General features: G+C 46.7%; 1 protein-coding gene across 3 annotated transcripts; it reads right to left on the reverse strand.

Annotated features, from left to right (window-relative positions):
• Positions 1-2,423: 2,423 nt before the first annotated feature.
• Positions 2,424-15,360, reverse strand: MSL1 (MSL complex subunit 1). Of its 3 annotated transcripts, XM_047757364.1 has the most exons (9): positions 13,951-15,360; positions 11,213-11,436; positions 9,746-10,128; positions 7,792-7,839; positions 7,279-7,343; positions 6,408-6,475; positions 5,651-5,775; positions 5,414-5,486; positions 2,424-5,006 (listed from the first exon to the last, which is right to left on the reverse strand). In XM_047757364.1, exons 1-9 carry the CDS (start codon positions 14,716-14,718, stop codon positions 4,916-4,918), a joined length of 1,845 nt encoding a protein of 614 aa, XP_047613320.1. In that variant the 5' UTR covers positions 14,719-15,360; the 3' UTR covers positions 2,424-4,915. The 3 variants fall into 3 exon arrangements, with proteins under 3 accessions (XP_047613320.1, XP_047613321.1, XP_047613322.1); XM_047757365.1 differs by lacking the exon at positions 7,792-7,839; XM_047757366.1 differs by lacking the exons at positions 2,424-5,006; positions 5,651-5,775 and having other exon boundaries at positions 5,413-5,486; positions 13,951-15,043.
• Between the last annotated feature and the right edge of the window lie 11,522 nt (positions 15,361-26,882).

Raw genomic sequence — 26,882 nt, forward strand, 5'->3', positions numbered from 1 at the left:
CAGTCCATTTTAAGCTAAAGGGTGGAAGAGAAACCAGTTGTCTGCAATGAAGCTCGAGGATTCAGTGTTGCAGCACTGCAATGTTATCCCTGTATTCTCATTTCCTCTTCCCTCGTCATGGGTCTTCCCACCCCAGCCATCACCTCTCCCAAAGTGCAAGCAGGTATAACTGTAATCTTACCAAGATTTTAGAGCCGATTTAAAAAGAGATAATCACAGGAATCGGAGTTGGTAAAACATCCTGATTTCCTTTTTGTTAAGGGTTGCCAGACGGGTAGATGAGGGAATGCTTTGGATTTGGCAAGACATTTTAAAGCAATGAAAAAAATCAGTATGGTTTCTCTGGACCATGGTAACGTACAAGAAGCCTCAGCTAAGCTATTAGTGTACCTACAGGAGTGCACATTAATATACACCAGAGGAATTCCTGTTGTGGCTCAGCTGGTTACAAACCCAACTAGCATCCATGAGGATGCCGGTTCAAACCCTGGCCTGGCTCATTGTGTTAAGGATCCGGTGTTGCTGTGGCTGGGGTATAGGCTGGCAGCTGCAGCTCCAATTTAACCCTTAGCCTGGGAACTTCCATATGCCACAGTTGCGGTCCTAGAAAGAAAAAAAAAATGTGTGTATATATATGCACACACACACCAGAGCAAGGTCCTTATGGGATAGCACAGGAGTCTGTCCTGTGTAATATTTTTACAAATATGGTTAAGGGTCCTGATACCAAATTCATATGCAGTATGAAACTAGAAGTCCTTCTGAATGAATTAAGATATTTAGTCAGTATCCAAACAGATCTCAATTGGTTAAACAAGTGACCAATATGACAACTTGTAAATACAGCTCCAAAAACCAACTGCCTGTGTTAAAAATGGAGGATGTATGACTTTTTTTTTTTTAAGGGAGTTACATGGTGGCAGCATTGTCACTACTGTGGCACATATTTGATAACTGGCCTGGGAACTTTCACATGCTGCGGGCTCAAAAAAGACCTAGAGTGAGTTCCCGTTGTGGTTCAGCAGATTAAGAACCCAGTTGGTATCCATGAGGATGGGGGTTCCATCCCTGGCGTTGCTCAGTGGGTTAAAGGATACAGCGTTGCTGCAAGGTGTAGGTTGTGGATGCAGCTGGGATCTAGCGCTGCTGTGGCTGTGGCATAGGCTGGAGGCTATTATGGCTCTGATTCAGGCCCTAGCCTAGAAACCTCCATGTGCTTTTGGTGCGGCTCTAAAAAGACAAAAAAGAGAGAGACTTAGAGGATCCTATTGATCACAAGGTAAATTTATAAACTTGGCCGCCAAGTTTAGTGTCTAAATATGGAAAGTCTGCCACTTTGCCTTTCAGTTGTTTGGTCTGAGTTCAGCTTTTAAATAGACATAAGCAAATTGTTCACTCATCCAGGGAGAACTGAAACATTCAAGTCTTTCTTTTGAGGAACAATTTTAAGATCTCTACCATGAAGATTGGATAGCCACAGCAAACAGTCCCTTTAACTATTCATGGGACTATGAGGAAAGGAGGAATTGATCTTTTTTTAATCACCCTGGAAGGCAAAGCAAGAACTAGTGGGTTCAAGTTATGAGCAGCTAGATTTTGTCAACAAGCAAGATTTCCTAAAATTTACAAAAAAAGTTATAGGAGAAATGTGTTAAAGGAGAAGCTGGACTTCATTTGTCTGGAATGTTGTCAAAAGTAAATCATGTCTAAGTTCTTTCCAACTGAGGTTTTATTAATTTAGACACCAGGCACCAAGTATAATCTCTTGTTTTTAAAGTTGCGCATTATGTGTAAGGAAGAATACAGGACAGAGGGATAAATGCTTCATATAAAAGAGAAAAGGTATGTTTTTCTATTTTGTGAAAGTGGATTTCTTTTTCTAGCCTTTTAAAACTTATGTTTGTTTTTTGTCTTTTTTAGGGCCGCACCCTCGGCATATGGAGGTTCCCACGCTAGGGGTCCAATCCGAGTTGTAGCCACCGGCCTACGCCAGAGCCACAGCAATGCTGGATTCGAGCCACATCTGCGACCTATACCACAGCTCACAGCAACACCAGACCCTTAACCCACTGAGGGAGACCAGGGATCGAACCTGCAACCTCATGGTTCCTAGTCAGATTCGTTAACCACTGAGCCATGACGGGGACTCCATAGCCTTTTAAAACTTATAAGCAGAGGAGTTCCTTGGTAGCACAGTGGGTTAAGGATCCGGCATTGTCACAGGATTAGGGATTGTCACAGGTTCAGTCCCTGGCCTGGGAACTTTTGCATGCTGTGGGTGTGGCCCGGGGGGGGGGGGATATATGTGTGTTTATATATATATGTGTATAAATGTGTGTATGTATATATATGTATATACACACACACACGCAGCATTATTTAATGCTTCCCAATGTCTAATAAATTGAAGCAAAATTCAAAAATTAACAGCCACAATAGTTTATTTACAATTGAACTCTTTATAAGATATTTACAAGACAACCAATTTTACACATCAGAAATGGTATCAAAAGTATGAATTACAACACAGACAACAATATGAAATGGGCATAAAACAAAGCTGAAGTGGACAGACAAGCAATTTCTCTTTTTAATTTATTAACACTAGCTTAAACTTTGTTAAAGAAAGAAACAAAGAACTATGTTTTAGGAGAACTGTAGGGCCTTCAGTTGAAGATGGGATTTCACAGTGCTGTATCCCATGTAGGGGAAAAATACGACTGATTTCCCCCCACACTCTAACACACTGTAATTTTGCTCTTGGAACTTTGCTGATCTACTCTCCATCCTCCTTCTCAACAAAACTTCAACATATCCAAATCAAAGGAGAGTTGATCTAGAAGAGGGGACAATAAAATAAGAAGTCCTAGGTCAAGGGAGAACCAAGGAAAGAAAATCCACTTAAGTCTGCCCAGATAGCACCTCATGGATTCCTCTTAGCCTAACTCAAGTTCAGAATCTGGGGAGTCCCCTGGGTAGGCACAAACATAAAGGTTAAATCTGCTAACCCATATCCAAATTAGGAATCTGACAAATGCCGAAAATCAAGAAGTGAGAGGAATCAAGGACTAAAATAAAGAGACACTGATTGGTCTTTTTTCTTCTTGGGCACATTATAAAAGAACATAACATAGGTCAGAGTAGGAAAGCCAAACAGCTTGCCGTATTAAAATGATGGAGAACAAAGAAAATCTGGCCCAGTTTTTCTAGAAATCTCCTTCCTCTCCTTAAGGTGTGAGATGAGAGCCCCTAGTGGAATAAGTCCTATTTCTCTCTACATTCTTGCTGCAATGAAGTTCACAGCAGGTTCCCTTGTGGAGAGCCCACTCTCCTAAGCAGATGGAGTTACAAATGAAAACCCATAGACACACACACACACACACACACACACGCGAGAAAGGAAAAATAAGAGCAGCAAGATCATCCAAGAATACTACATGTGCTGCCGGAATAATTCCTTTAAAAGTCAAACTCAGGGAGCACAGATCAACGTCTCACAAAAAGCTTTAGCAGTGGGAGGCCCCTGAGGAACTTTTTTCTTCCCACAATGGTATCCCATTCTCTCATACTCCACTGATGGGCCGGCCACACACCCTACATACCTTGGCTTCTCCTCTAAAAGTGCTAATAATCTGGGGACATATTCTCTTCAAGGATAAAAGCCCCTACCTTCTAGGAGATTAGACCCCTACTTGTTTTCACACAATAGTCCTGAAGACTAAAGAAAGGCAATTCCTATATATTTAAGACCAGAGGTCTTGGCTCTATTTTCCTTCCAGATAGTTACAGGGATCTTACACTGAGACCAAAGTGGCCTGGAGTGCTGTCCTGAATTTTTTTTCAATAATGGGGAGGGGGAGTGGTTTGGGGGGTGGGAGGGAGCCAAGATGGTACACACACAAATCTATTTTTACAAAGTGAATGGAGAAGCTCATTAGGTACACCTGTTTCCAGATGTAGACATTTGCCAGCCAAAGGAAGCATGGGTTTCCACATACACCCCCACCCTCCCTCAATGTCTGTCCCCCCCACCAAGAGCTCAGCTAAAAGGATAAAACCCAACTAAGGAATACTTGAGAAGTGATGTGACACAAGGACATCTATACAGGTTCTGGCATGCCATCTCCAAATGCCAACTCCTTTTGTTTAGAGCCATAACTGGTCCAAAACTAACCATCCTCATTCTCTTTTCCAAAGATTTTATTTTTTGAGGGGTAGGGGAATAAATTCAGTTACCCATTAACTAAGAAAATAATCAGAGCCAAATATCCCTTCCCACATGGCTATATCACAGAAGAGTTTTCAGAGAACAATTGTCTTTTCAGATAGTCATCTACCAACTCTCCAATCTCTTTTCTACCCTGTGAAGATGACTTGCTTTATCACGTCACTTGCTATTCCTCATCTGATCCTTAAGCTCACGGTGATATGGTTTTTTGTTTGTTTGTTTGTTTGTTTGTTTGCTTAGGATAAATACCACTCTACTCAAACAGTGAGGAAGGGTATACCAGGGCGAGAAGAGTACCATGTAGGCACAGCTCCAAAGGCAGGGGTTGCTTCATCTTCCACAAGTCTAATGAAGAGAGCCCTTTTGCCCCTTTAAACATAGGCAAATGTAGAGAACCAGACCCCTGAAGCTTCCAAATCTGCCAGCCTGCAGATTGAGCTTGAGAGCTCATTTCCCCAAAAAGGGAAAAGAAATCCCAATCACCCTCCATAATTCACAACTAGCCCAATGAAAGAGTTTTTGTGAAATCAGAGTGATGAAAACAAAACCAAGATCAGGGGAGTATGGAAGGGCATTATCAGCAAATGTAACATACATGAGGACATAGGTCACATATACAGGTCTCTGCCACTCTCTGGGAATGGCATGCTACAACTATCTGAAGACAGAAGGTTCTTGCCAACACAGCTATTTCCTACATGTCCGATGAGGAGTTTGCTTCTTCTGGATCTCCAACCTGCATCGGCTACGCTCATCTAACCAGGGCAGCTCAAAATTCCTGGCAAAAAAGCGGGTAAGAAAGTCAACTTGCAAGACTAGAGAAATTCACTACGAATGTAAGAGTAGCTCGGAAAAAAGACATTATGCCCTTCACCACTCCTAGCCCTGACTCCCAAGTCCCAAGTTTAGAGTGTCTTTTCCTCCCTCAAAGCCCGAGCAACAGTGTGCTATTAAAGTGATTGATCTTTAGTGTTAAGTCTATTTCTAACTCAAAAAACAATCCTCCTAATTCCTGGCTTGGGACTCTTATCACAGAAAAAGTTACTTGTCCAAGCAGCCTCATTCCATCAAAAAACCCACAGATATCCCTAACCCAGCCATTCTACCTTGTACCTAGGCTTCCATGAAGTGGGAGGTGAAGTGCAGCCTACCTGAGAGGAGGCGGAGAAAAAACTCAATACTTACTGTGGAGTTAGTTTTGGTAATGGTCGTCCAAATGCTACAACAGGCAAGAAGGGGGTAATCATCAAACTTTCAACTATGGAAGAAAGCCAAATGGGACTTTGTTAGTGACATAGATGGGGAATGTCTAGCAATTTAAATGTTCCAAAATATTGCATTCACTCAGACCAAGTTGTATCCTGGAGCTCTGCACCCTTTTCTTCTCTGAAAAACCTACTCTTCTCAAGAAAGAAAACTTACCATCATCTGGCTCAGGGAAAAATGAGGTAACCTCAGGCTCAGATTCCTGAATTCCTTTCTTTTTATACATTCTGAGCTGCAGTCGCTGTAAAATTCTTTGTTCCCTGATCCTCTGAATATCCCATCTGGGAAAAACAAACCAGACAAACAAAACAAACAAACCCAACATTACTGAAAACCTGCTCTATAAAAGCAATTCCAATCCAGATGCTAGGGAGATCTTTGCTGAGTCTTCTAGATGGGGGTAGGATGAGGGGAGGATAAAAAGAGAACTGCCTGCTTGCTTAGGGAAGAGCTGCTAAGGTCTAGCAGTCTAGAGCACATGTTGGTGTTCCCTCTAAAGAAAAAGAGGCCAAACATCTTTACCCATACATGACAACCACTTCATTTTTTTTTTCCCCCATAACAACCATTTCAAACTCTGACACTCAACCAATTGGGAAGCCAGTAATTTAAGAGTATTAAGGGAGTTTCCGCTGTGGCTAACAAACCCAACTAGTAACCATAAGAACGAAGGTTTGATTCCTGACCCTGCTCAGTGGGTAAAGGATCTGACGTTGCTGTGGCTGTGGCATAGGCTGGCAGTTGCAGCTCCAATTCCCCTGGCCTGGGAATGTCCATATGCTGTGGGTGAGGCCCTAAAAATAAATAAACAAACCAAAGTATTAAGCACTCCAGGGCTCTCCTCAGTGTAGATGAGAGAGGTCAGGGTCCTATAGGGCTCAGTAGTTCCCAGAATGGACAGGCCTAGCCTCACCTTTTCCTTCTCTTCTCATCCAGCTCCAGTTTCGCATGCCGCTTCGAAAACACACTGTCATCCAGATTCTGTGTAAAGAACAGCAGTTGATAAGCTATTTCTCATCATGTGATGCACACATACTCATTTACAGCTTCCAAGAATATAAAATATTTCACTTCAGGGCCCACCTGAGTCTGTGAGTTCTCTGGATATCATGGAAACCTCCTGGTAACAAAAGCAACAAAACACACACTCCTTTCCCAACCCCCCTGCAGAATTTCTATACTTCAAGATCATTTCTATAATTTTCCAAGGTAAAAGTCACATCAAGGAGTTCCCATCATGGCTCAGCTGAAATGAATCTAACATCCATGAGGATGCAGGTTCGATCCCTGGCCTCAATCAGTGGGTTAAGGATCCAGCGTTGCTGTGAGCTGCGGTGTAGGTCACAGACGAGGCTCAGATCCTACGTTGCTGTGGCTCTGGTGTAGGCCAGCGGCCACAGCTCTTATTCAACCCCTAGCCTGGGAACCTCCATATGCCGCGGGTGCGGCCCTAAAAAAGCAAAAATAAAATAAAATAAAACTTTTAAGAGTCAAATCAGCTCAGAATATGTAGTTCTGTTACATGCTCACATGCTAACTTTTCTACTTAGAATGAAAATCTAGTTTTGTTTTGAACATTCCCTAGCTATTTATTTTTCAATAAATCACTTAGCCACTCTGGACCTCAGTGTTCTCATCTACACAACAAAGGATAACTTCTCAAGTTACCTTCTGGCTTCAAGGTTCTCTTAACCCAACTATACAGTTACTATAACATATTCATGTTACATCCCCATTTCCATCTGTCTCTCACCCCCTTCCCCTGACAGGTCTTGGGTACGTACCTCCAAAAGGTCTGAAGGATTTGGGTCCCTTAGAGGCTCTACTGAGTGGTCCCTCCAAGAAGGAACTGGAAAGAAAAAAAAAAAGAAAAAGAAAGGGAGGAGGGGTGGAACCACCCTTAAATCCAAGGTCGTACAATTTACTATTCACTAGGACAAGAGGTCTCTCCCCAGATAAGACAAAGTTACCAAGTGATAGGAATCCATTCTACGGCCTCATCTGAAGCCATATTCAGTGTCCTCGCTACGGTATTAAAAGAACCTAAAATGCCATTGCAGTCTGCCAAACACAGGATCACAAAAACCCTAAACCAATACCTGACAATTCATATAATGGATGCTATTGCAGTTCCTGAAAAACAACTGAAATTTGTAGTCATTTTGAAGTCTATAGTGTGATCACCAAGGACTCTCACTCTCCCACATCCAACTGATGGGGAATACAGCTCCCAACCATCCACCATCCCACCCACCCCCCACCCCAGGCCCAGCCAGCACAATTCCTATTCTACTCACCAGCCAAGACTGAAGTTTCTCCTGCAACACTTGATGGCATCAGACACCCTAAATAATGCAGGAAAGAAGAATCATCTCAGTGTAAAAAGAAAAAAAGCCCATACCCAAAAATGGAGGAAAGGACCATCACTGAAGTTCTCACTAGGAAGCCATTTTGGTTTTTTGAGTTTTTCTTTTGAGAATTTCTCTCTGGGGGAGGGGAAGAGGGAACAACAGACAAAAGAAAAGAAAATAAGCCCACCACTTTTTTTTTTACACTGAGACGACTTCTTTTCTTCATTATTTAGGGTGGTTTCCCTGCAACAGTTGATGGCCATGGATATCAAACCTTAAACTCAGAACATGGCAGGTGAGTAAAAGTTGACCCTATTTTTCAAATACAAGTTCAGTGTTCTCAAAAGTTACATATGTAGTCTTCTTAAACAGCTCCCTCCTCCCTCCAAACAAACTACCTTGCTGGTCCAGCCTGAACAACATGCACAAAGACTTTGGCTTCCTTAGAACAAGCCTTTGAGACTTCCTCTTGAGATAGGGGTGTCAAGAATAATGATTCATACATTTATTCACAACTCAGGCTCCTCAAAGGGCTGGGATCCCCCCAGGCAGACTCTTTCTGTACTGCTAGGCCCACAATCTCAGAGGTGTTTGGAATTTTCTGTACTAGGGCGGAAAGGATTTTCAAAAACAGCCAGTCACACCGAACAGCTCCGGACCAAGCCATTTCCCAATCCCGGATGGGAAATTGCTTCACGGTTTCTCTTAAGTTGTTACACAGCATTGCCATGGCAGCAAGAAAGTTAAACCATTAAGGATGAACCTGTTCAACTGACTGAATCAACAAAAAACCTGAACCTAGATCAGTGCCCTGGTCTATCGCATGTACTCAAGTGTGTGCCTAATGAGTTTTAGATCATTAAGAAGAGTACTCTATCTTTCCCACTTAATTTTGTCACCAGAACAGCCAAACAAAGCCTGGAGAATGCTCTTGTCTCATTGGAATGGATTCCCATCCCCATCCCTACTAGGGCAAGACACAGCAGTAAAAACTCAGGGCTGTGGCTTCCAAGAAGGCTGCCCCACCATCATCCCGCGGCACCCACAGTGACTGTCACAGACTAACATTACACGATTGAAGGCACATTCCAGTTACTGGTTGATGTAGGAGATAGGGGAACATCTCTGTGTGGAAGCCATGAAGAAAAAAAAGGGAATGAAGACCAAGGTCCCATACCCCACACCCATCCCAAGCAGCTCAGATATCCCAAGATAGTCCTTATTGTTTGAAAAATAGTTTGTAGACCATTTTATTTAAATATATGAACAACCAATGGGCTACTGCAATCCAAGTAAACTCTTCACATTTAGAACCTTTGTGAAGTATAGTAGGATAAAGTAAGACTGTTGGTCTTTGGCAGATTCCTCCTGCCCCCCAGACCGGGACATAGAGATACAGATAAATGTTTATATAGTTAAAGAGCGGAGGCCCAGGTGAAATTCCCCACCCCAAGCTGGCTTCCCAACCAGAAAATTACCATTGGCCCCTGAGAACACCCAAAGACCACCCTCCCAGGTTTCACACAATATCAATTGCAGGAACAGTCGTGCATGGCAAAGTATAAGTTCTATGCATTTCACAGCACAGAAAACCCTTCTTTCAGAGGGCATGCAAGTTGCCGGAGATTACACCCCCAAGTCTGGTGCTCTTGTGATGAGCAACTTACTGGCAAACACATCTCCCAGTGTTGTAAGCAGGCAAAAACATTGAGCACATTTTGCTGTAATTCCATCTATTTGCAATGCCTGCACAGTGTCTGTCTCTGGCTGTTAACTTACTCATTCTTGACAGAACTCTGCTTTATTGATTGCACTTTTTTAAAAATGCCAAAGGCATTTCACACTTGTTAGCTTGACCGCCACCACTAGGGTATAAGAGCAAGTGTTCTCTATGCCTTACTTGCTACAGTCTCCTCCTTCTTTGGAGAGGATTCCCGTAATGGTAACGGTGATGGGGGAGGCTGGTGCCAACGACACAAATACATTTCTGTGGTGGAAAGGTACGGCAAATCTTCTATCTCACTTGAGAAGGCTTTCTCCTTGGGATGGGTGCTGGGTCCCTTCTGGGGAGTTGAGAGTCTTGGTGGGGTGTCCACTGAAGACCGGGGCTTTTCTGGAGTTTCTTGGCTCCTCAATTCACGTTTACAAACAGTTTCAGATAAGGAACCACAGGGTTCCTCCTTAACAGGAGAGTGCTTAGGAGTTTTTGTTTTGACTTTTGAAAATTCAGGAGCCAGCTTTTTAACAGGAATCTTTCTTTCTGTACTTCCAAATGGGGATTTCCTATTAGATAGGGAAGAAAACATTATAAAATTTATTGACTCTTGAATGAAACCTGATTTGATTACATTTTGGGGCAAAAGAACTAGCTTGCCGCAAAAATGACCAGTGTTCAGACATCTAAATGTCTGGTTTATCTGGCTGTCATGAGCACGAACAGCCATATGTTTAAGAGTGTATATAATAGGCCCTTAGTAAATGTTTGTTGAACAAGTGAGTTTCTATGCCTAAGAACCTCTACTAGTATCCTATTGCCTACAAAATCTAAAAAGGTTCCTATTTTACTCAAGATCCTTTAGCTAATTTCAGATGCCTCTACTCTGTGGTCTATTTCATTCCTGTCAACCAGAGACCAGTCTCTTATTCCCCCCACAATCCTATACCATGTTAATTCAACCTCTGAGTTAGGAGGGCTTTTGTTTGTTTGTTTTGCTATTTCCTGGCTCTTTCTCCCACCACTCTACACACAGACACACACACACAGACACACACACACACTGCCAGAATGCCATCTCCTTTCCTTTTTACCAACCTAAAATTCCATACTTCTTTTCCAAGATCCATTGCTTCCTTAAAGTTTCACTATTCTAACTCACAGTAATCTTTAGTATCTCTGAATTCTATAAAACTTAGTTTGTATCCCTGTTATCTATCTGCATGTTTTATTGCAGCTGAATTCTGAGTTTTCAAAATTCATGCCATCTTTACAGCCAGAGTAATCTCTTTGAGTCCAAGGACTATTAGACCTTTCATTTTAATGTCTGCTAGTGCCTAACACAATAAAGGAATTCAACTGTTCCTAACCTGAAGGGCTATAGTTTTCTTTAAGAAACTCAGCTGTCACATTTGTTGTCCATTCTCTTTATGATGTACTCTGCATTCTGTAGTTATGACTGTGACCAAAACCTTCCTAACAGACTTTTATAGCCTGTGCAAGAATGTTTCAAGACAGTTTCTCAGCACAGAAGGCCTCATGATTCAAGATATAGTTGTATTAAAACTAATTTATAAGTCCTAATTCTCTACTCTCTGTCACTGGAAACAAGTGTCCTTATGTCCAGACAGTGTAACAAAGTTATCAGCACACCTTTTGTGTCCCTTTCCACTCCGCCCACACGAGAAAGGCTTGGGAGGCAGAGTCTGGGATGTCTCAGAAAGCTCCGGCTGGCACTCCAGTTTAATTTTCTCAGATAGCTCCGTTTCCTCTCTCTCTTCAGTTTCATAGCCCTGAAACAGCTTGTGCCTTTCTTTCTCGTTATCCTTCTTTACCAACTGCATCCGTCTTTCCATACGTTCAATCCGAGCAAGGAGCTAAAAGAGAGAGTGGCAAAATGCAGGCTTAAAAAATGAAAATTATTAAACACAGGTAACTTAGCCCCATTTTGGAATCAGTATGGTCTTCTGCCTCTTTCCATGAACCACAGCAATTCAACTTATTTTTAACAGGCAGACGTCAATCTGAATAGATTTCCTTAAACACAATAGAGAAGACAGGTTACACTACTTAATTTTAAGGGCTAACCTAGTTGGGGAGAAGCATGGGGAAATGTGCAGTTCATTCTTCTGAAAGAAAAACCTCTTCACTGGGAGGGACACAACATGCCTTTTAAATGGCCTGGTCTCTGCTGCTGCTAACCATGTGGCTCCAAGTCAGTTTGGGAGTTTCCAGAATTAACCTTAACGTTCTTTTAAGGAGGCCATAAATTTCTCCAAACTGTATCCTCTCTACTTCCACTCCAAAATGCTATACACAAGGGCAAAGTCCAAACAGTACATTGAGAAGGAATTAAAAGCTCACACAATCACAGTGTCACTAGGGATTGCAGTGTTATTTCAAAGGGGAGTGGAGGGTGGGGAGGTGCCACCTAAACAATGAACACTCAATCTGAAAGAATTATAAAAAGAACCAGTACCCATAAATCCCATCAAACATCAAATATGCATATTGCTTTGCATTTGAGATAACAGGAAAAATTATACCCATTTATCTAAATATTAAAAACAAAGTCTTTTCATTCTAATTAAGGGGAGGACCACGTAATCAAACAGAAAATGGAAGTCTATTATCATTGAAAACTTCACCTTAAAATGTCCTGAGAAAAGGTGCCAACTGTGCTACTTATACCCTAAATAAGAATTTTATTTGGGTTAGACAGGTACATTAATGTTGACTTCATTACATCCACTTAGCTGCATAGGTTTCATGAGAGACCAAACAACAACTGGACTAAGAGAAACAAGCTTAAGCAATGCTAAGACTGCAATACACAACAGAAGAAGTGAATGCCAAGTTCACAATGACACTCTATCCTTAACTCACCCCACTTTTCCTGCCTAGGAAAGTCTGCAAAGGGGCCGTTACCTCAGGAACTAAGCAGAAACCTCCACAATCAGCAGAGAGCACCCTTGTCAGCCATACTCTCATTTCATCTCCTTCTGTTTTGATTCACAGCCTTAACATTACTTAACCACGGTTTGTGGGTGACATTTCCTTGATTTCTTCTCCTCTACTGGTCGTTCTCTTCCCGCCTCCCCCCACCCCAAGTAAGGACATGTTGTGTTGTAATTACAGTACCATCACCCCCCTAGACTGCAGTACAGTAGCTGAGCAGTGCCACCTCCATATTGAGTAACTTCCACAAATCAACACCAGGAGATATTTTAATGAGACCTGCCCCAGCTCCCATTCCACCTCGCAGAATGCATTCTCCAATTAAACAGTTGCTGCCTGAAGAGATTCATTTGGAAAGCAAACAAAATGAATAGCCTCTGCTCCCTTGCTCAGCCCTTGGCGCACAAAAAAACGCCAGAGAGAGAGAGACAGAGGGAGAGGGAGGGAGAGAGGGAGGGAGAGAGGGGAGAGAGAGAGAGAGAGAGACTGCTGCAGCCTGAACACAACAATTGTAGAAACCATGTTTATTTTTAGGCAGCTGTAAGGTATGCTGGCACCATAATACCCCACCACCACAGCTTTGCTGATATCTGAAGGAATATATTTTATCACATAAGGTGCCCTTAACTACTTGCTGCAGTAAAAGCAAGCCTATACAGTCATGCTCCTTAGAAGTACAAAGAAATAATAAATGACTCCTCTACTACCCTAAGATGCTAAAATAGGGGAAATTTTTTGGTCTACTTAATACATTTAATAAGCTTAATTTCCCCTGATGCCTTGAAAATCTTCCACCTCTAAACACCATGCTTATGATACAAGGGAACTGGTCAGTAGGTCATGTTTTATAACTCAAATTCCTGTTAAAAACTGTTTGAAACCAAAGGCCATGATTCTTTTAATATCATCTTAAAAAACTAAAATAAGATTCCACCGTGAATCACCTCTACCCCTCTGCCAATTAAAAGGCCTGCTGTACTCTATCTAAAGATGCTATAGCAGTGCTTGGAGCAACAGCTGCTATGGCCCTCTTCTCCAAAATGCACGTCCAACGCAAAGCTCTTTAGTTTAACCCCTTCCACAAAGCCACCACATCTGCATCCCACCTTTTCATTTTCAACCCCTCACAAATCAGGTCTTTTCCCACTCTAAACGTCTTTCCCACAAGTCTGCGGCTGTCATTTTAAATTAACCCTTTGGCACCTGAACCCTCCCCTCCCCCTCCCCTAGGAGGCTGCCCTTTAACCCTTCCCTCCAACCCAGCGTGTCTGTGAGCCCGGCTCCCAGGGACCCGGCACCCAAGATGACGCCTTTGCTGGAGGCCAACCTCCTTAACCCTAACCCAGGGATACCTTAACCTTCTACAGCCCCCTTCCCCCGAGCATGCGCACAACTCGCTCCTCGTCCCGAACGCAGATTAACCCCTCCCGTACCGTGTCTCTCTCTGACTTCAGCTCCTCGATCTCCTTCTCCTTGGCCTGCAGCTGCTGCTGCTGCTGTTCGATGAGGTCCAATTGCAGCAGAAGGATCTGTTTGAGGCAGGCGGCCTGACTGGAGGCTCCCGAGCCGCCGCCACCCCCGAGAGGGCTCTTCCTCATACTCTTCCATCGGCCCTCGCTGGCCGCCAGGGTCCCGGCGGTGGCGGTGGGCGCGAGGGGTGGCGGCCCTGGCAGAGGTAGTGGTGGGGGTCCCGCCGGGTCCGAGGCGGTGGCAGCTGGGGGAGCCGCCCCACCCTTGTCCCCAGCCCAGGGCGTAGGCTCTTTGGCCGCCGCCACGAGAGAGCCCGTCTGAATGGGCAGCACCGCCTGATACTTGGGTCGGGGACTGCAGCCGGCTCCGGCTGCCGCTGGCTCCCCCCCAATGCCAGCTTGTTTGGTGGCCGGGGGCGGACAGGGCAAGGGCACCGAGCCGCCCCAGCTCTCTTCCTGCTGCCCGGGGGCCGCCCCGGCCGGGAGTAACAAGCCCCGGCCCTTGCCGCCGCAGCCGGCCGGGGAGGGCGCGGGGCTCCCGCCCTGGGAGGAGGCCAGCGGGGGCCCCGGCTCCTTGAGCTTACGGTGCCGGGGGAGGAAGTGGGCTTCGGCCGCCCCGGGCTCGTCCTCGGGCCCGCCCAGCGCCGCAGCCCGCTCGTAGTCCAGTCGCTGCTCAGGGTTGCCGCCGGCAGGGGCCGCGGCCGCCTTGAACACTGCGGATCTCATGGTCATAGTGGTCCGGAGCAGCGCCGGGGACCGAGACGGAGGAGGGGGTGGGGAAGGGGCGAGGTGCTGGGGGTCGAGGACGGAGGAGGGGGAGGGGAGTTTGGCGGGCTCGCCTCAGCAGCGCGGCAGCAGGCCTCGGCTAGCGCGGCTCCTCCGGGGCCCGGGCGCCATCCCGCCGGCGTGCGGAGAAGTGGAGGCCGCGGCTGAGGCCCGCCGCCGGCCCATGGGGGCCTCGCCGCCGCCTCTGCTGCCGCCGCCGCCGCCTTCGCCTCAGAGGCAGGAGCTCGCACCCAGCCGCCCCCGAGCTCATCCCCGGAGCTCGCTTCGGCCCCCCCTGGCCCGGCCGGGCCCGCCTCGTCTCCCCACCCCACACCCCCCCTTCCCCGCCCCGGCCCCCCGCCCCGGAGCTCGCCTCAGCCGCCCCGAGCCTCCATTTTCCCCCCTCTCCTCCTCAGGAGGGGGTGGGAGGGATGGGTCCGCCCAAAGCCCTCCTACTCCGGGAGGGGGTCTGTCGCCTCCCCTGGGGGTCTCCGGGCTCCGAGTCCCCCTCCCCCACTGTCACCCCCGGCGCCTCAGCGTTTCCCTTTAAAAAAACGGAGCCGCTCCGAGCCGCCGCCGCCGCGGCCGCCGCCGACAGGAGGGCGCATGCGCTGGGAGGGACGCGGGCGGGAGCGAACCGGGAGCCGAGAGGAGGGAGGCGGGCCGCGCTATTGTGAAAGGGGCCGCCGCCGCCTCGAGGAGGGCGGGGAGGGGGCCGCGGGGGCGCCGGGCGCTGGGGGCCGGCGAGGGGAGGCCGGGGATGAGGGGCGAGGACCCAGAAGCCGGCGGAGCGGCGGGGTGAAGGTGGGCTGCCGGGGGAGGGGCGAGCCGGGGGAGGGCCAGGAGGAGGGAAGAAAGGGCGACTGCGGAGGCTCCCCGGGAGAGAGGAGCGCGAGAGAATGGAGCTGAGAGCAAGGAAGGGGGCTTCGGGAGGCTGAGGCGCCCTCCGTGGAAGTGTACCGAGCGCTCCACGTACCCGCCCTGCGCTGGGCGGCCCCTTCCCGGGGCACCTTGGCAACCCGTCTGGCCCTCGCCAGAGGGGCCCAGCGGCCCCCGCAGCCCCGCACGCCTCCTGGACCGGAGTCAGGATGCAGGCTCCTGTGGGTGTTTTCTGGGCATAGAATTCTAACCCCTCCACCCCCTGCACTCCCCAGCAGCCCCACACTGGTATGGGAGAGAATGAAGTTCTTTGTCTCTAAGGGATCCAGACCAGAAACGGAGGGGACCTCTGGTTCCCCAAGGAAGGAAAATCCCTGCTGTCTGCTGCCTGGGGAGTTGTTGCCACCACCTCCCTGAAATGAAGTATTGCCAGCTACCAACAGTTCTTCCCCAACGGCCATGTCCCCAGCCTTCTTAAGTCACTTCTAGCATCTTCTGGGGGTTCATGAAAGATTGAAGAAAGGAAGGCATTTTTACCTTTACCCAGAATAGGAATAATTTAGGGTATTTTATGCTGAGCACTTCATCTTCTCCGTGTTCCTTGTGTGTATGTGTCTGTCCGTCTTAACTTCCAGGCAACTTTAGCCAACAAATCCTCACAGAATTCCTCGTGGAAAAACTCTTAATAGTTTTAATTGATTGTTTTTCTTTTCTGTTGAGGTGGGATTTTTTTTTTTCCTTCAGTCCATATGGAGAGGGAGATGACTAACATTCTTTGGCCCAATGTGAAAACCTCTAATTAAAACTGTATCTCTGCCTTGTGGGCCCAAAGCATAAAGCACTGGAAAATTGAGATAAATAGGTGTGAATGTGTTGAGAAGCCAAGAGAGCCCCAGCCTTCTTCTACCAGACTTTATGGCCTCAGATCTGCAAGGGGGATTTTATTGAAGTTAGGGATACCAATGAAGGGGGGAGGGGGTTGTATGGCAAGAGGCACATAGATTGTGGTGATCTTTTTCAGTGTCAAGACTTTCAGTACCGGAGTTTCCGTCATGGCGCAGTGGTTAACAAATCCGACTAGGAACCATGAGGTTGCGGGTTCAATCCCTGGCCTTGCTCAGTGGGTTAAGGATTCGGAGTTGCTGTGAGCTGTGGTGTAGGTTGCAGACTTGGCTCGGATCCCGTGTTGCTGTGGCTCTGGCGTAGGCCAGTGTACAGCTCCAATTAGACCCCTAGCCTGGGAATCTCCATATGCCATGGGAGCGGCCCTAGAAAAGGCAAAAAGACCAAAAAAAAAAAAAAAAAGGCTTTCAGTACCATCTCTACACTGGCAAGTCCTAAATTTATATCTTCTTTCTAGACTCATCCCCTCACTCCAAAATCATGTATTCAGAAGTTCCCTGATGGCGTCTTGGGTAAAGGATCTGGCTTTGTTACAGCTATGGTTTGAGTTCCATCCCTGGTCTGGGAACAGGCCACAGTCAGGGCCAAAATCATATATTCAGCTGCCTAGGAGACATATCCATTTGCTTGCCTAGCAGGCATTTCAAACTTACATCTAAGTCACACTCCTGGAGTTCCCGTCATGGCTCAGTGGTTAACGAATCCAACTAGGAACCATGAGGTTGAGGGTTCAATCCCTGGCCTTGCTCAGAGGGTTAAGGAATCAGTGTTGCCATGAGCTGTGGTGTAGGTTGCAGATGCAGCTCGAATCCCACGTTGCTGTGGCTGTGGTGTAGGCCGGCGGCTACAGCTCCGATTAGACCCCTAGCCTGGGAACCTCCATATGCTGCGGGAGCAGCCCTAGAAATAGCCAAAAGACAAAAATAAATAAATAAAAATAAATCACACTCCTGAATTTCTCTCACCCGAATCCTGCTGCTTCTTGGAGTTCCTGTTGTGGTGCAGTGGAAACAAATACGACTAGGAACCACGAGGTTGAGGTGTTCGATCCCCAGCCTCGCTCAGTGGGCTAAGGATCCGGCATTGCTGTGGCTGTGGGGTAGGCCGGCAGCTGTAGCTCCGACTGGATCCCTAGCCTGGCAACCTCCATATGCCGTGGGTATGGCCCTAAATAGCATTAAAGAAATCAATCAATCAATCAAAATAGTCATTGGGGAGTTCCCGTCGTGGCGCAGTGGTTAACGAACCCGACTAGGAACCATGAGGTTGCGGGTTCAGTCCCTGCCCTTGCTCAGCGGGTTAACGATCCGGCGTTGCCGTGAGCTGTGGTGTAGGTTGCAGACGCGGCTCGGATCCCGAGTTGCTGTGGCTCTGGCGTAGGCCGGTGGCTACAGCTCCGATTGGACCCCTAGCCTGGGAACCTCCATATGCCGAGGGAGCGGCCCAAGAAATAGCAACAACAACAACAACAAAAGACAAAAAAAAATAGTCATTGTGACCTATAGGATCCAGATCCAGCCCCCTCTGACTTTTGCTCCTACTACTCTCCCCCTTATTCACTCCCCTTCTGGCACACTCACCTCTTTGCTGTCCTTCAAAAACACCCAGCATGTGTCTGCTCAGGGCCTTTTGCTGTTCGCTCCATTTGGGTCATTTTTTTTTTTTTTTTTTTAGGGCCACACCTGCAGCATATGGTAGTTCCCAGGCTAGGGGTCAAATCAGAGCTACAGCTGCCAGCCTACTCTACGCCACAGCCACAGCAACTTGGGATCCAAGCCGCATCTACAACCTACACCACAACTCACAGGGCAACACCAGATCCTTAACCCACTGATGGAGATCAGGGATTGAACCCGCATTCTCAAGGATCCTAGTTGTGTTCATTAATTACTGAGCTACGACAGGAACTCCCTCACTCCTTCAGATATTCACATACCTTCCTCTCATTTCCTTCAGCTTTTACTAAATATCTTTTTATCAGGCCTTCTCTGGCCACCCTGTATAAACCCACAACCTCCTCCAATTCCCTCCCCCCTTTCTTGCTTTATTTTTTTTATGTAGTTATTAACATCTTACTTGTGGGGCATTCCCGTCATGGCTCAGTGGTTAACGAATCTGAGTAGTATCCATGAGGACCCAGGTTCGATCCTTGGCCCCGACCAGTGGGTTAAGGATCTGACATTGCTATGAGCTGTGGTGTAGGTCACAGACGTGGCTTGGATCCCAAGTTGCTGTGGCTGTGGCGTAGGCCGGCAGCTGTAGCTCCAATTTGACCCCTAGCCTGGGAACCCTCCATATGCCATGCAAGCGGCCCTAAAAAGACCCCAAAAAACCCTAACTTGTAATTTACCTTGTTCATAGTCCTCTCCCGCTAGAATGTGAATTTTGTGTTGTTTTGCTCACTGCTGTAGCCTCAGCCCCTAGAACCATACCTGGCACAAAGCAGGAAATTTAATATTCACTGAGTGAGTAAATAAGCTGTTTAGATATATTAAGAGAAAGCATCTACCCTTAAACTTTAGCTTGGTTGAGAATAACATTAACAGAGTGTAAAAATTAATGAAACCTAGGGAAGAATGAAGTTGTCGAGAAGCACAGAGAGGACAACACATTATCTAAGGGAATTCAGAAACCGACAACTGAAGGTTGAGGCCATAGGAGGACATTTCAGACAGAAGTGAGAACATTGCAAAGACATAGGATAAAAGGATGTATTGGAGTAAATGGGAGAAGCTGGCTGGAGTTTAGTTTAGCTAGTGAGGAGTATAGAAGATAAAGCAGGCAAGGTGTGTTGAGACCAGATTATTAAGGTCTGAAGGTCAAGTTAAGAAATAGAAAGTCCCCTCCATATCTGTAAGTTCCACATCTGCAGATTCAACCAACTGTGGCTCAAAAATCTGCAAGAAAAAATTCCAGAAAGTTCCAAGAAGCAAAACTTGAATTTGTCACATACCCAGCAATGATTTACATAACATTTACATTTTGTTAAATAGTAAAAGTAACCTAGAGATATTTAGAGGATGTGTGTAGGTTATATGCAAATATACCTTTTTTTTTTTTTTTTGGCCAAGCCTACCCATGCGGAAGTTCCCAGAGCCAGCGTGACAACTCGGGATCCTTAACCACTAAGCCACCAGGGAACTCCAAATATATGCCATTTTATATAAAACCTGAACATTCAAGGATTTTGCCTGGACCAACGCCCCTTGGATACTGAAGGACAACTAATTTATCAGCCAAGGTGAAACATGAAAGGATTTCCAGCAAAGTGTGGAATGATCAGACTTATGTTTTTGAAGTCTAGCTTCAATATTTATACATTTGGGAGTTCCCGTCGTGGTGCAGTGGTTAACGAATCCGACTAGGAACCATGAGGTTGCGGGTTCGATCCCTGCCCTTGCTCAGTGGGTTAACAATCCGGTGTTGCCGTGAGCTGTGGTGTAGGTCACAGATGTGGCTCAGATCCTGCGTTGCTGTGGCTGTGGTGTAGGCCGGTGGCTACGGCTCCGATTCGACCCCTAGCCTGGGAACCTCCATATACTGCAGGAGCGGCCCAAGAAATGGCAAAAAGACAAAAAAAAAAGTTATGCATTTGCACCGAAGGCTGTTAGTCCAGGTGAGAGATGAGTGGTTAATCTAAGGCACTAGTAGATTCCCTAGTGGGATATAGAGGGAATGACAAGAGACGCCATGATTAGGGAAAAGCTCAGGTATGAGGCTGCAAGCGGCCATCACACTTCCACCATTTATTGGCTTGTGTGATTTAACCTCTATCTCAGTTTCCTTATCTGCAAGATGGCAGTAACAGGACTTTGCCTCCCAGGGTTATAGTGTGAGGATTCACTGAGATAATCCAGGCAAAGTGTTTATCATGTCCTATGGCACCTGGTAATGCTTGAGAGCGTAGTTATCATATTACTATTAATTTGCAGAATTTGTTGATCAATAGAAAGTGTGAGGAGGGGGTAAGGAAGAAGGGCTTTGTGGTCAAGATTTCTAAGGCCAGGCAGATGGCAATTCCATGAACAAACTGTGACTGTTTTCTTCCTCCCTAGACCAAGAGTACTCCCAGAAGGGCATCGACAGCAGCAGCGCCTGGGAACTTGATAGGAGTGCAAATTTTTAGACACCCCCCCCATACCTAATGAATCAGAAAATCTGGGGTGATACTCAAGCAGTCTGTGGGATTTTTTTTTTTTTTGTATTTTTTTTGCTTTTTAGGGCCACACCCTCGGCATATGGAAATTCCCAGCCTAGGGGTCAAATCAATTGGATTGTATCTGCTGGCCTACATCGCAGCCATAGCAACATGGGTTCTGAGCCGAGTCTGAGACCTACACCACAGCTCACAGCAATGCCAGATCCTCAACCCACTGAGCGAGACCAGGGATTGAACCTGAGTCCTCACTGATACTAGTCTGGCTTGTTACCACTGAGCCATGATGGCAACTTCCAAGCAGTCTGTGTTTTAACAAGCCCTTCGGGTGGCCAGGGATCAAACCTGCATCCTCATGGATACGAGTCAGATTCCTTTCTGCTGTGCCACAATGGGAACTCCCTTTTTTTTTTTCTTTTTTTTTTTTTTTAACAGCCTCACAATGGCATATGGAAGTTCCTGGGCCAGGGGTGGGATCAGAGCTGCAGCTGCTGGCCTATACCACAGCCGCAGCAACACTGGATCCAAGCTGCATCCAGTGCAACGCCAGATCCTTAACCCACTAAGTGAGGCCAGGGATCGAACCTGCATCCTCATGGTTACTAGCCAAGGTTTGTAACCTGCTGAGCCACAAGGGAACTCCACTGGCAGACCCATTCTTAAGGAGCCAGACAGTAAATATTTTAGGCTTTGACAGCCATGAAGTCTCTTGCACTATTCAACTCTACCATCTTAGCACAAAAGATGATGTGTAAATGACTGTGTGTGGCTGATGAGGAGAGGTTAATCTAAGGTACTAGTGGTATGAGGATTTAGAGGTGACAACTCAGGGGTTAAAAGCAAAGGCTCTGGTGACACTGCAAGCAGCAATCACAGTCCCACCATTTTACAAAATTTTATTTAGAGACATTGATATTTCAATTTCATGTTTCATGAAATATTATTTCATTCGTTTTTGGTTTTGTTTGGCTGTTATTTTAGATTTTCAACTATTTAAAAATACTTAGCAGAGGAGTTTCTGTTGTGGTGCAATGGTTAACGAATCCGACTAGGAACCATGAGGTTGCGGGTTCAATCCCTGGCCTTGCTCAGTGGGTTAAGGATCCGGTGTTGCTGTGAGCTGTGGTGTAGTTTGCAGATGCGGCTTAGATCTGGTGTTGCTGTGGCTGTGGTGTAGGCCAGTGGCTACAGCTCTGATTAGACCCCTAGCCTGGGAACCTCCATATGCCATGGTGTGGTCCTAAAAAAAGAGAAAAAAAAAATGTACTTTCTTTTGTGAAATGATGGTGACAGTAAATAGCAATGGGTGGTGGTAGTTTTTTTTTAATGCTTTGGATGTTATTTATTTATTTATTTATTTATTTTGTCTTTTGTCTTTGTTGTTGTTGTTGTTGTTGCTATTTCTTGGGCCGCTCCCTCGGCATATGGAGGTTCCCAGGCTAGGGGTCCAATCGGAGCTGTAGCCACCGGCCTACGCCAGAGTCACAGCAACTCGGGATCCGAGCCGTGTCTGCAACCTACACCACAGTGCACGGCAACGCCGGATCGTTAACCTACTGAGCAAGGGCAGGGACCGAACCCGCAACCTCATGGTTCCTAGTCGGATTCGTTAACCACTGCGCCACGACGGGAGCTCCCTGGATGTTATTATTTTTAATTGAGATATAATAGGCATATAATATCATCTTAGTTTCAGATGTACTACTTGGTTTTTTGTTTGTTTGCTTGTTTTTAGGGCTTCACCCACATCATATGGAGGTTCCCAGGCTAGGGGTTAAAGTGGAGCTATAGCTGCCAGCCTATGGCCAAAGCTACAGCAACATCAGATCCAAGCCAAGTCTGCGACCCACACCACAGCTCACAGCAATGTTGGATCCTTAACCCACTGAGGGAGGCAAGGGATCAAACCCCCAACCTTATGGTTGCTTGTCAGATTCATTTCTGCTATGCCATGACAGGAACTCCTACAACTTAATTTTTTAAGATATTATTAAATGATCATCACAATAAGTCTAGTTAACATCCATCACCACAAAGTTACACATTTTTTTCCCTTGTGATAACCCGTTGTGGGAGTTCCCTGATGGCTCAATGGATTAAGGACATGGTGTTATGGAGTTCCTGTCGTGGCTCAATGGTTAACGAATCCAGCTAGGAACCATGAGGTTTCGGGTTCGATCCCTGGTTTCGCTCAGTGGGTTAAGGATCCAGCGTTGCCTTAAGCGTGGTGTAGGTCGCAGATGTGGCTTGGATCCTGCTTTGCTGTGGCTCTGGCGTAGACCAGCGGCTACAGCTCCGATTGGACCCCTAGCCTGGGAATCTCCATATGCCAAGGGTGCGGCCCTAGAAAAGGCAAAAAGCCCCCCCCCCAAAAAAAAGGATATGGTGTTGTCACTGTTGTGGTTTGGGTCACTGCTGTGATACAGGTTCGATCCCTGGCCTGGGAACTTCTGAACACCACATGCAGCCAAGAAAAAAAAAAAAAGTTTTAGTTCAGCGGGTTAAGAACCTGACTAGTGTTCACAAGGATGCAGGTTCAATCTTGCTCAAAGGGTTAAGGATCCAGCATTGCCGTGAGCTTCAGTGTAGGCCAAAGGCACAGCTGGGATCTGGCGTTGATGTGACTGTGGCATAGGCTGGCAGCTGCAGCTCGGATTCAATCTCTAGCCCAGGAACTTCCATATGCTGCAGGTGTGGTCCTAAAAAGAAAAGAAAAAAAGAAAAAAAAAAAGGAATGTTTCCTCTTCTAACAACTTTCAGATAAACAATACAGTATTATTAACTATAGTCATTATGCTCTTGACTTATTTATAACATCCCATGACTTATTTTATAACTGGAAATTGGTACCTTTTAACCACCTTCACTCATTTTGCCCAACTCCCATTCCCTGCCTCTGGCAATTGGTGGTGGTAGTTTTTTAATGTCCTTACTTGGCAAAATAAAGAACTGGCAATCCTATATCAGTCCCTCACAGTTTTTTTTTTTTTCCTGAAAACTTTACAGCTCTGAAAACTCAAACTCTAGGATTTCACTGCTCCAGACGAAGTAAACATGCTCTTCTTCCCCAAAGCCAACAGGCTGGAATTTTGGACTCAAGGTCTGATCTTCTTGAGCTCAATTCACAGGATGAGGTGGATAAGCCACCTGGAAACTGAAACCTGGAAGGAGAAACTCTCTAAAAAGGGAGAAGAATTTTTGCTTCTAAATCATTAGGTTTTAAACTGTGATACTTCCTGAACTAGGACATATAAGGACATGAGATGTCAAAGAGGAAAGGCCAAGAGAGAGAAAGTGGACCTACTAGGTCCTAAGAGGGAGCCTCAGGAAAACTGTTGGACCCATAAATCAAGTCCCTGAACAACTCTCTTCATAACTCATCCCTAATGAGATAATGACTGCTCCCTCTGGCTAAAGTGTACCGATAGAGTTAAAGCCAACACTTTCACCATTCCTCTAAGACTTTTGGGTTTTGTTTGTTTTTTTGCTTTTTAGGGCCACACCTGTGGCACATGGAGGTTCCCAGGCTAGGGGGTCCAATTGGAGCTACAGCTGCCAGCCTACAGGAGAGCCACAGCAAGGCCAGGTCCTAGCTGCGTCTGTGACCTACAACGCAGCTCACTGCAATGCTGGATCCTTAACCCACTGAGGGAGGCCAGGGATCAAACCCTCAACCTCATGGTTCCTAGTCGGATTCATTATCGCTGCGCCACACTGGAAACTCCCCCCTCCAAGACATTTGGAACAACAGAGTTCCATTTCTACGACCTCTATTCTTTGAAGGGAACGTCTATAGCGTGGAGAGAGCATGTAGCAAGCCCTCTTACCAGTCTAGGTCTTGGTTTCCCCAACAAAAAGGAAAATTGAATTAGAGCATCTTTAAGACCGTATGAAGCTGTATTTTTCTGCAAATAGTGGAGTAGACCTAGGTACTAAAGAGAGACCTGTTGGCTTCTTCCCCGAGAGAGAGGATTCATCTGGGCGGCTTCCTGAGGCTCTTGGAAAGGTAAATAAGATTGAGGTTGCGTGGCTGGCATCAGCCCAGCTCTACACGACACCGAAAAGAGACCAGTGGTGGAGAGGCTACCTTTCCCTTCTTCGGGAGGTTGGGGGATGGGAAACCAGCGCGGAGCCACAGAGGTTTCTGGCTCTGAAGCCCGGCCCCAGCTCAGTGCTCTTTCTGGCACAAACTCTTCTCTGCGTTCCCAGGCCTCCGCGAGCCAGATGCTCATGTGCAGCTCCCCTTCTCCCTTCAGCGGGGGCCTCTCCGAGGGCAAGACACACCCTCTCTGCTGCCTTTTTTTTTTTTTTCCTTTTTAACAAAATCACAGCTCAAATTGGTTTTTTTTCTCTTTTTGCCAACCCCGCCAAAACTTTCAGCGAGTTCCGCCCACTCCACGTGGACCTCCCTTCCCCATCCCAGCAACCTCTGCGAGGACCCCACCTCCAACACGTGACCAATTGTTATGTTTCCTTCCTGGGGCTCCTTTTTCGCTGGCACCAACTAACAACTGAACAAAAGTGCCCCCTTCAGGATAAATGTGGAGCAGCAGCTTGGGGAGGAGAGGAAAGTTGATCAAGGGCTCGATTACAGTAGGGGAACGAGGCTGCCTCTGCTTAAAAAGATTTCAGACCCACATAACTCCCCGTTTAATAATTATAAGAATCATGCAACAGGAAGATAAAGCAAATTCAAGAGGAGGGATGGAAGTTCCTTTGTGGTGCAAGTTAAGGATCTCTTTTGCTGCAACTGCGGAGTTGCTGCAACTGCAGGAGCCCAGTTAGATCCCTGACGGAGGAACTTCCACGTGCGGTGCGTGCAGCCAAAAAAGAAAAGAAAAAGAAGGAGGGGAGTTCCCGTCGTGGCGCGGTGGTTAACGAATCCGACTAGGAACCATGAGGTTGCGGGTTCGGTCCCTGCCCTTGCTGAGTGGGTTAATGATCCGGCGTTGCCGTGAGCTGTGGTGTAGGTTGCAGATGCGGCTCGGATCCCGCGTTGCTGTGGCTCTGGCGTAGGCCGGTGGCTACAGCTCCGATTCGACCCCTAGCCTGGGAACCTCCATATGCCGCGCGAGCGGCCCAAGAAATAGCAGCAACAACAACAAGACAAAAAAAAAGAAAAAAAAAGAAAAAGAAGGAGTAGGGATATCGCTGAAGAAAACTGGTTTGGAGGTGGAGTTGAGTAGGGTTTTAATCCTTAACTGCAAAGCTGGTCACCTCTACTCCAATTCCATTTCCCCAGAGGTTTTTCTTTTTCTTTCCTTTCTTAATTTCTTTCTTTCTTTAAATAGCTGTGCACGTGGCGGATGGAAGTTCCCCCGGCCAGGGATCGAAGTGGAGTAGCCGACGCCCGCGAGGCCAGATCCCTTAACCCACTGCATGGTGCAGGGGGTCCAACCCGAACGTCTGCAGCACATGGAATTGCTACAGTTCGATTCCCAACCCATTGTGCCACAAGGGGAACTCCCCCTAGAGTTCTTCATGCTGTTGGCAGACCTCTCTGAGATCCCCGATACCAGTTCTTTAAATGTGGCCTGGATAAGGGAGCGTGACCTCTCTCCTACAGTGAGTGTTCCGCTTCTTGCCGCTTCCATCACCTCTCCTTCCCCAGTGATGCTGGTTCTTCCTCTATGGGCTCAAATTCCTCATGCTGGGAGATATTTCCAAAATGGAGAATCCTCCTCTCTCAGAATTAAGAACTTTTGTCCTGGATGGGAAGAGCCTCTCAGAAATCATGTTGGGGGAAGGTGGAGAGGGCAGGACACCAAAAATTAGTCCAGTGAAAAGGCTTGATGCACAGAGCTGGGCTAAAAAGCTAGAAAATAGGTCAAGTGAAGCTAAACAGAGGAAACCATTTCCTTGGGAAAAATTCTGACCTAGGCTTTGTCTATTTTCCTCTCCACTTCTTTTCCTCACATGAGATGTGAGGTTCAGAGATTGGGTAGGGAATTGGGCTGATGGAAGGTATGTGGTTGGAGGCAGACCAGGAGTTGTAAGTGGGGCGGTGCTCAGAGGAGGAAGAGTGGCGAAGGGTAAATTTAAGATCAGAGTATTGGGAGGCGGGTTCCCCTTGTGGCGCATCAGAAACAAATCATGGACTAGTATCCATGAGGATGTGGGTTTGATCCCTGGTCTCGATAAGTGGGTCGGGGATCCCGTGAGCTGTGAGCTGTGGTGTAGGTCGCAAGCGTGG

The sequence above is a fragment of the Phacochoerus africanus genome, chromosome 14 (genome assembly GCF_016906955.1).
Source record: "Phacochoerus africanus isolate WHEZ1 chromosome 14, ROS_Pafr_v1, whole genome shotgun sequence".
In the NCBI taxonomy this organism is placed as follows: domain Eukaryota; kingdom Metazoa; phylum Chordata; class Mammalia; order Artiodactyla; family Suidae; genus Phacochoerus; species Phacochoerus africanus.

Coding starts and splice junctions, on each gene's coding strand:
- MSL1 (XM_047757364.1), bottom strand. CDS start 14,718: ATGACCATGAGATCCGCAGTGTTCAAGGCGGCCGCGGCCCCTGCCGGC. Junction 11,437..13,950: donor TGAAGTCAGAGAGAGACACG/GTACGGGAGGGG, acceptor TCTCTCTTTTAG/CTCCTTGCTCGGATTGAACG. Junction 10,129..11,212: donor AGTGGAAAGGGACACAAAAG/GTGTGCTGATAA, acceptor CCTATCTAATAG/GAAATCCCCATTTGGAAGTA.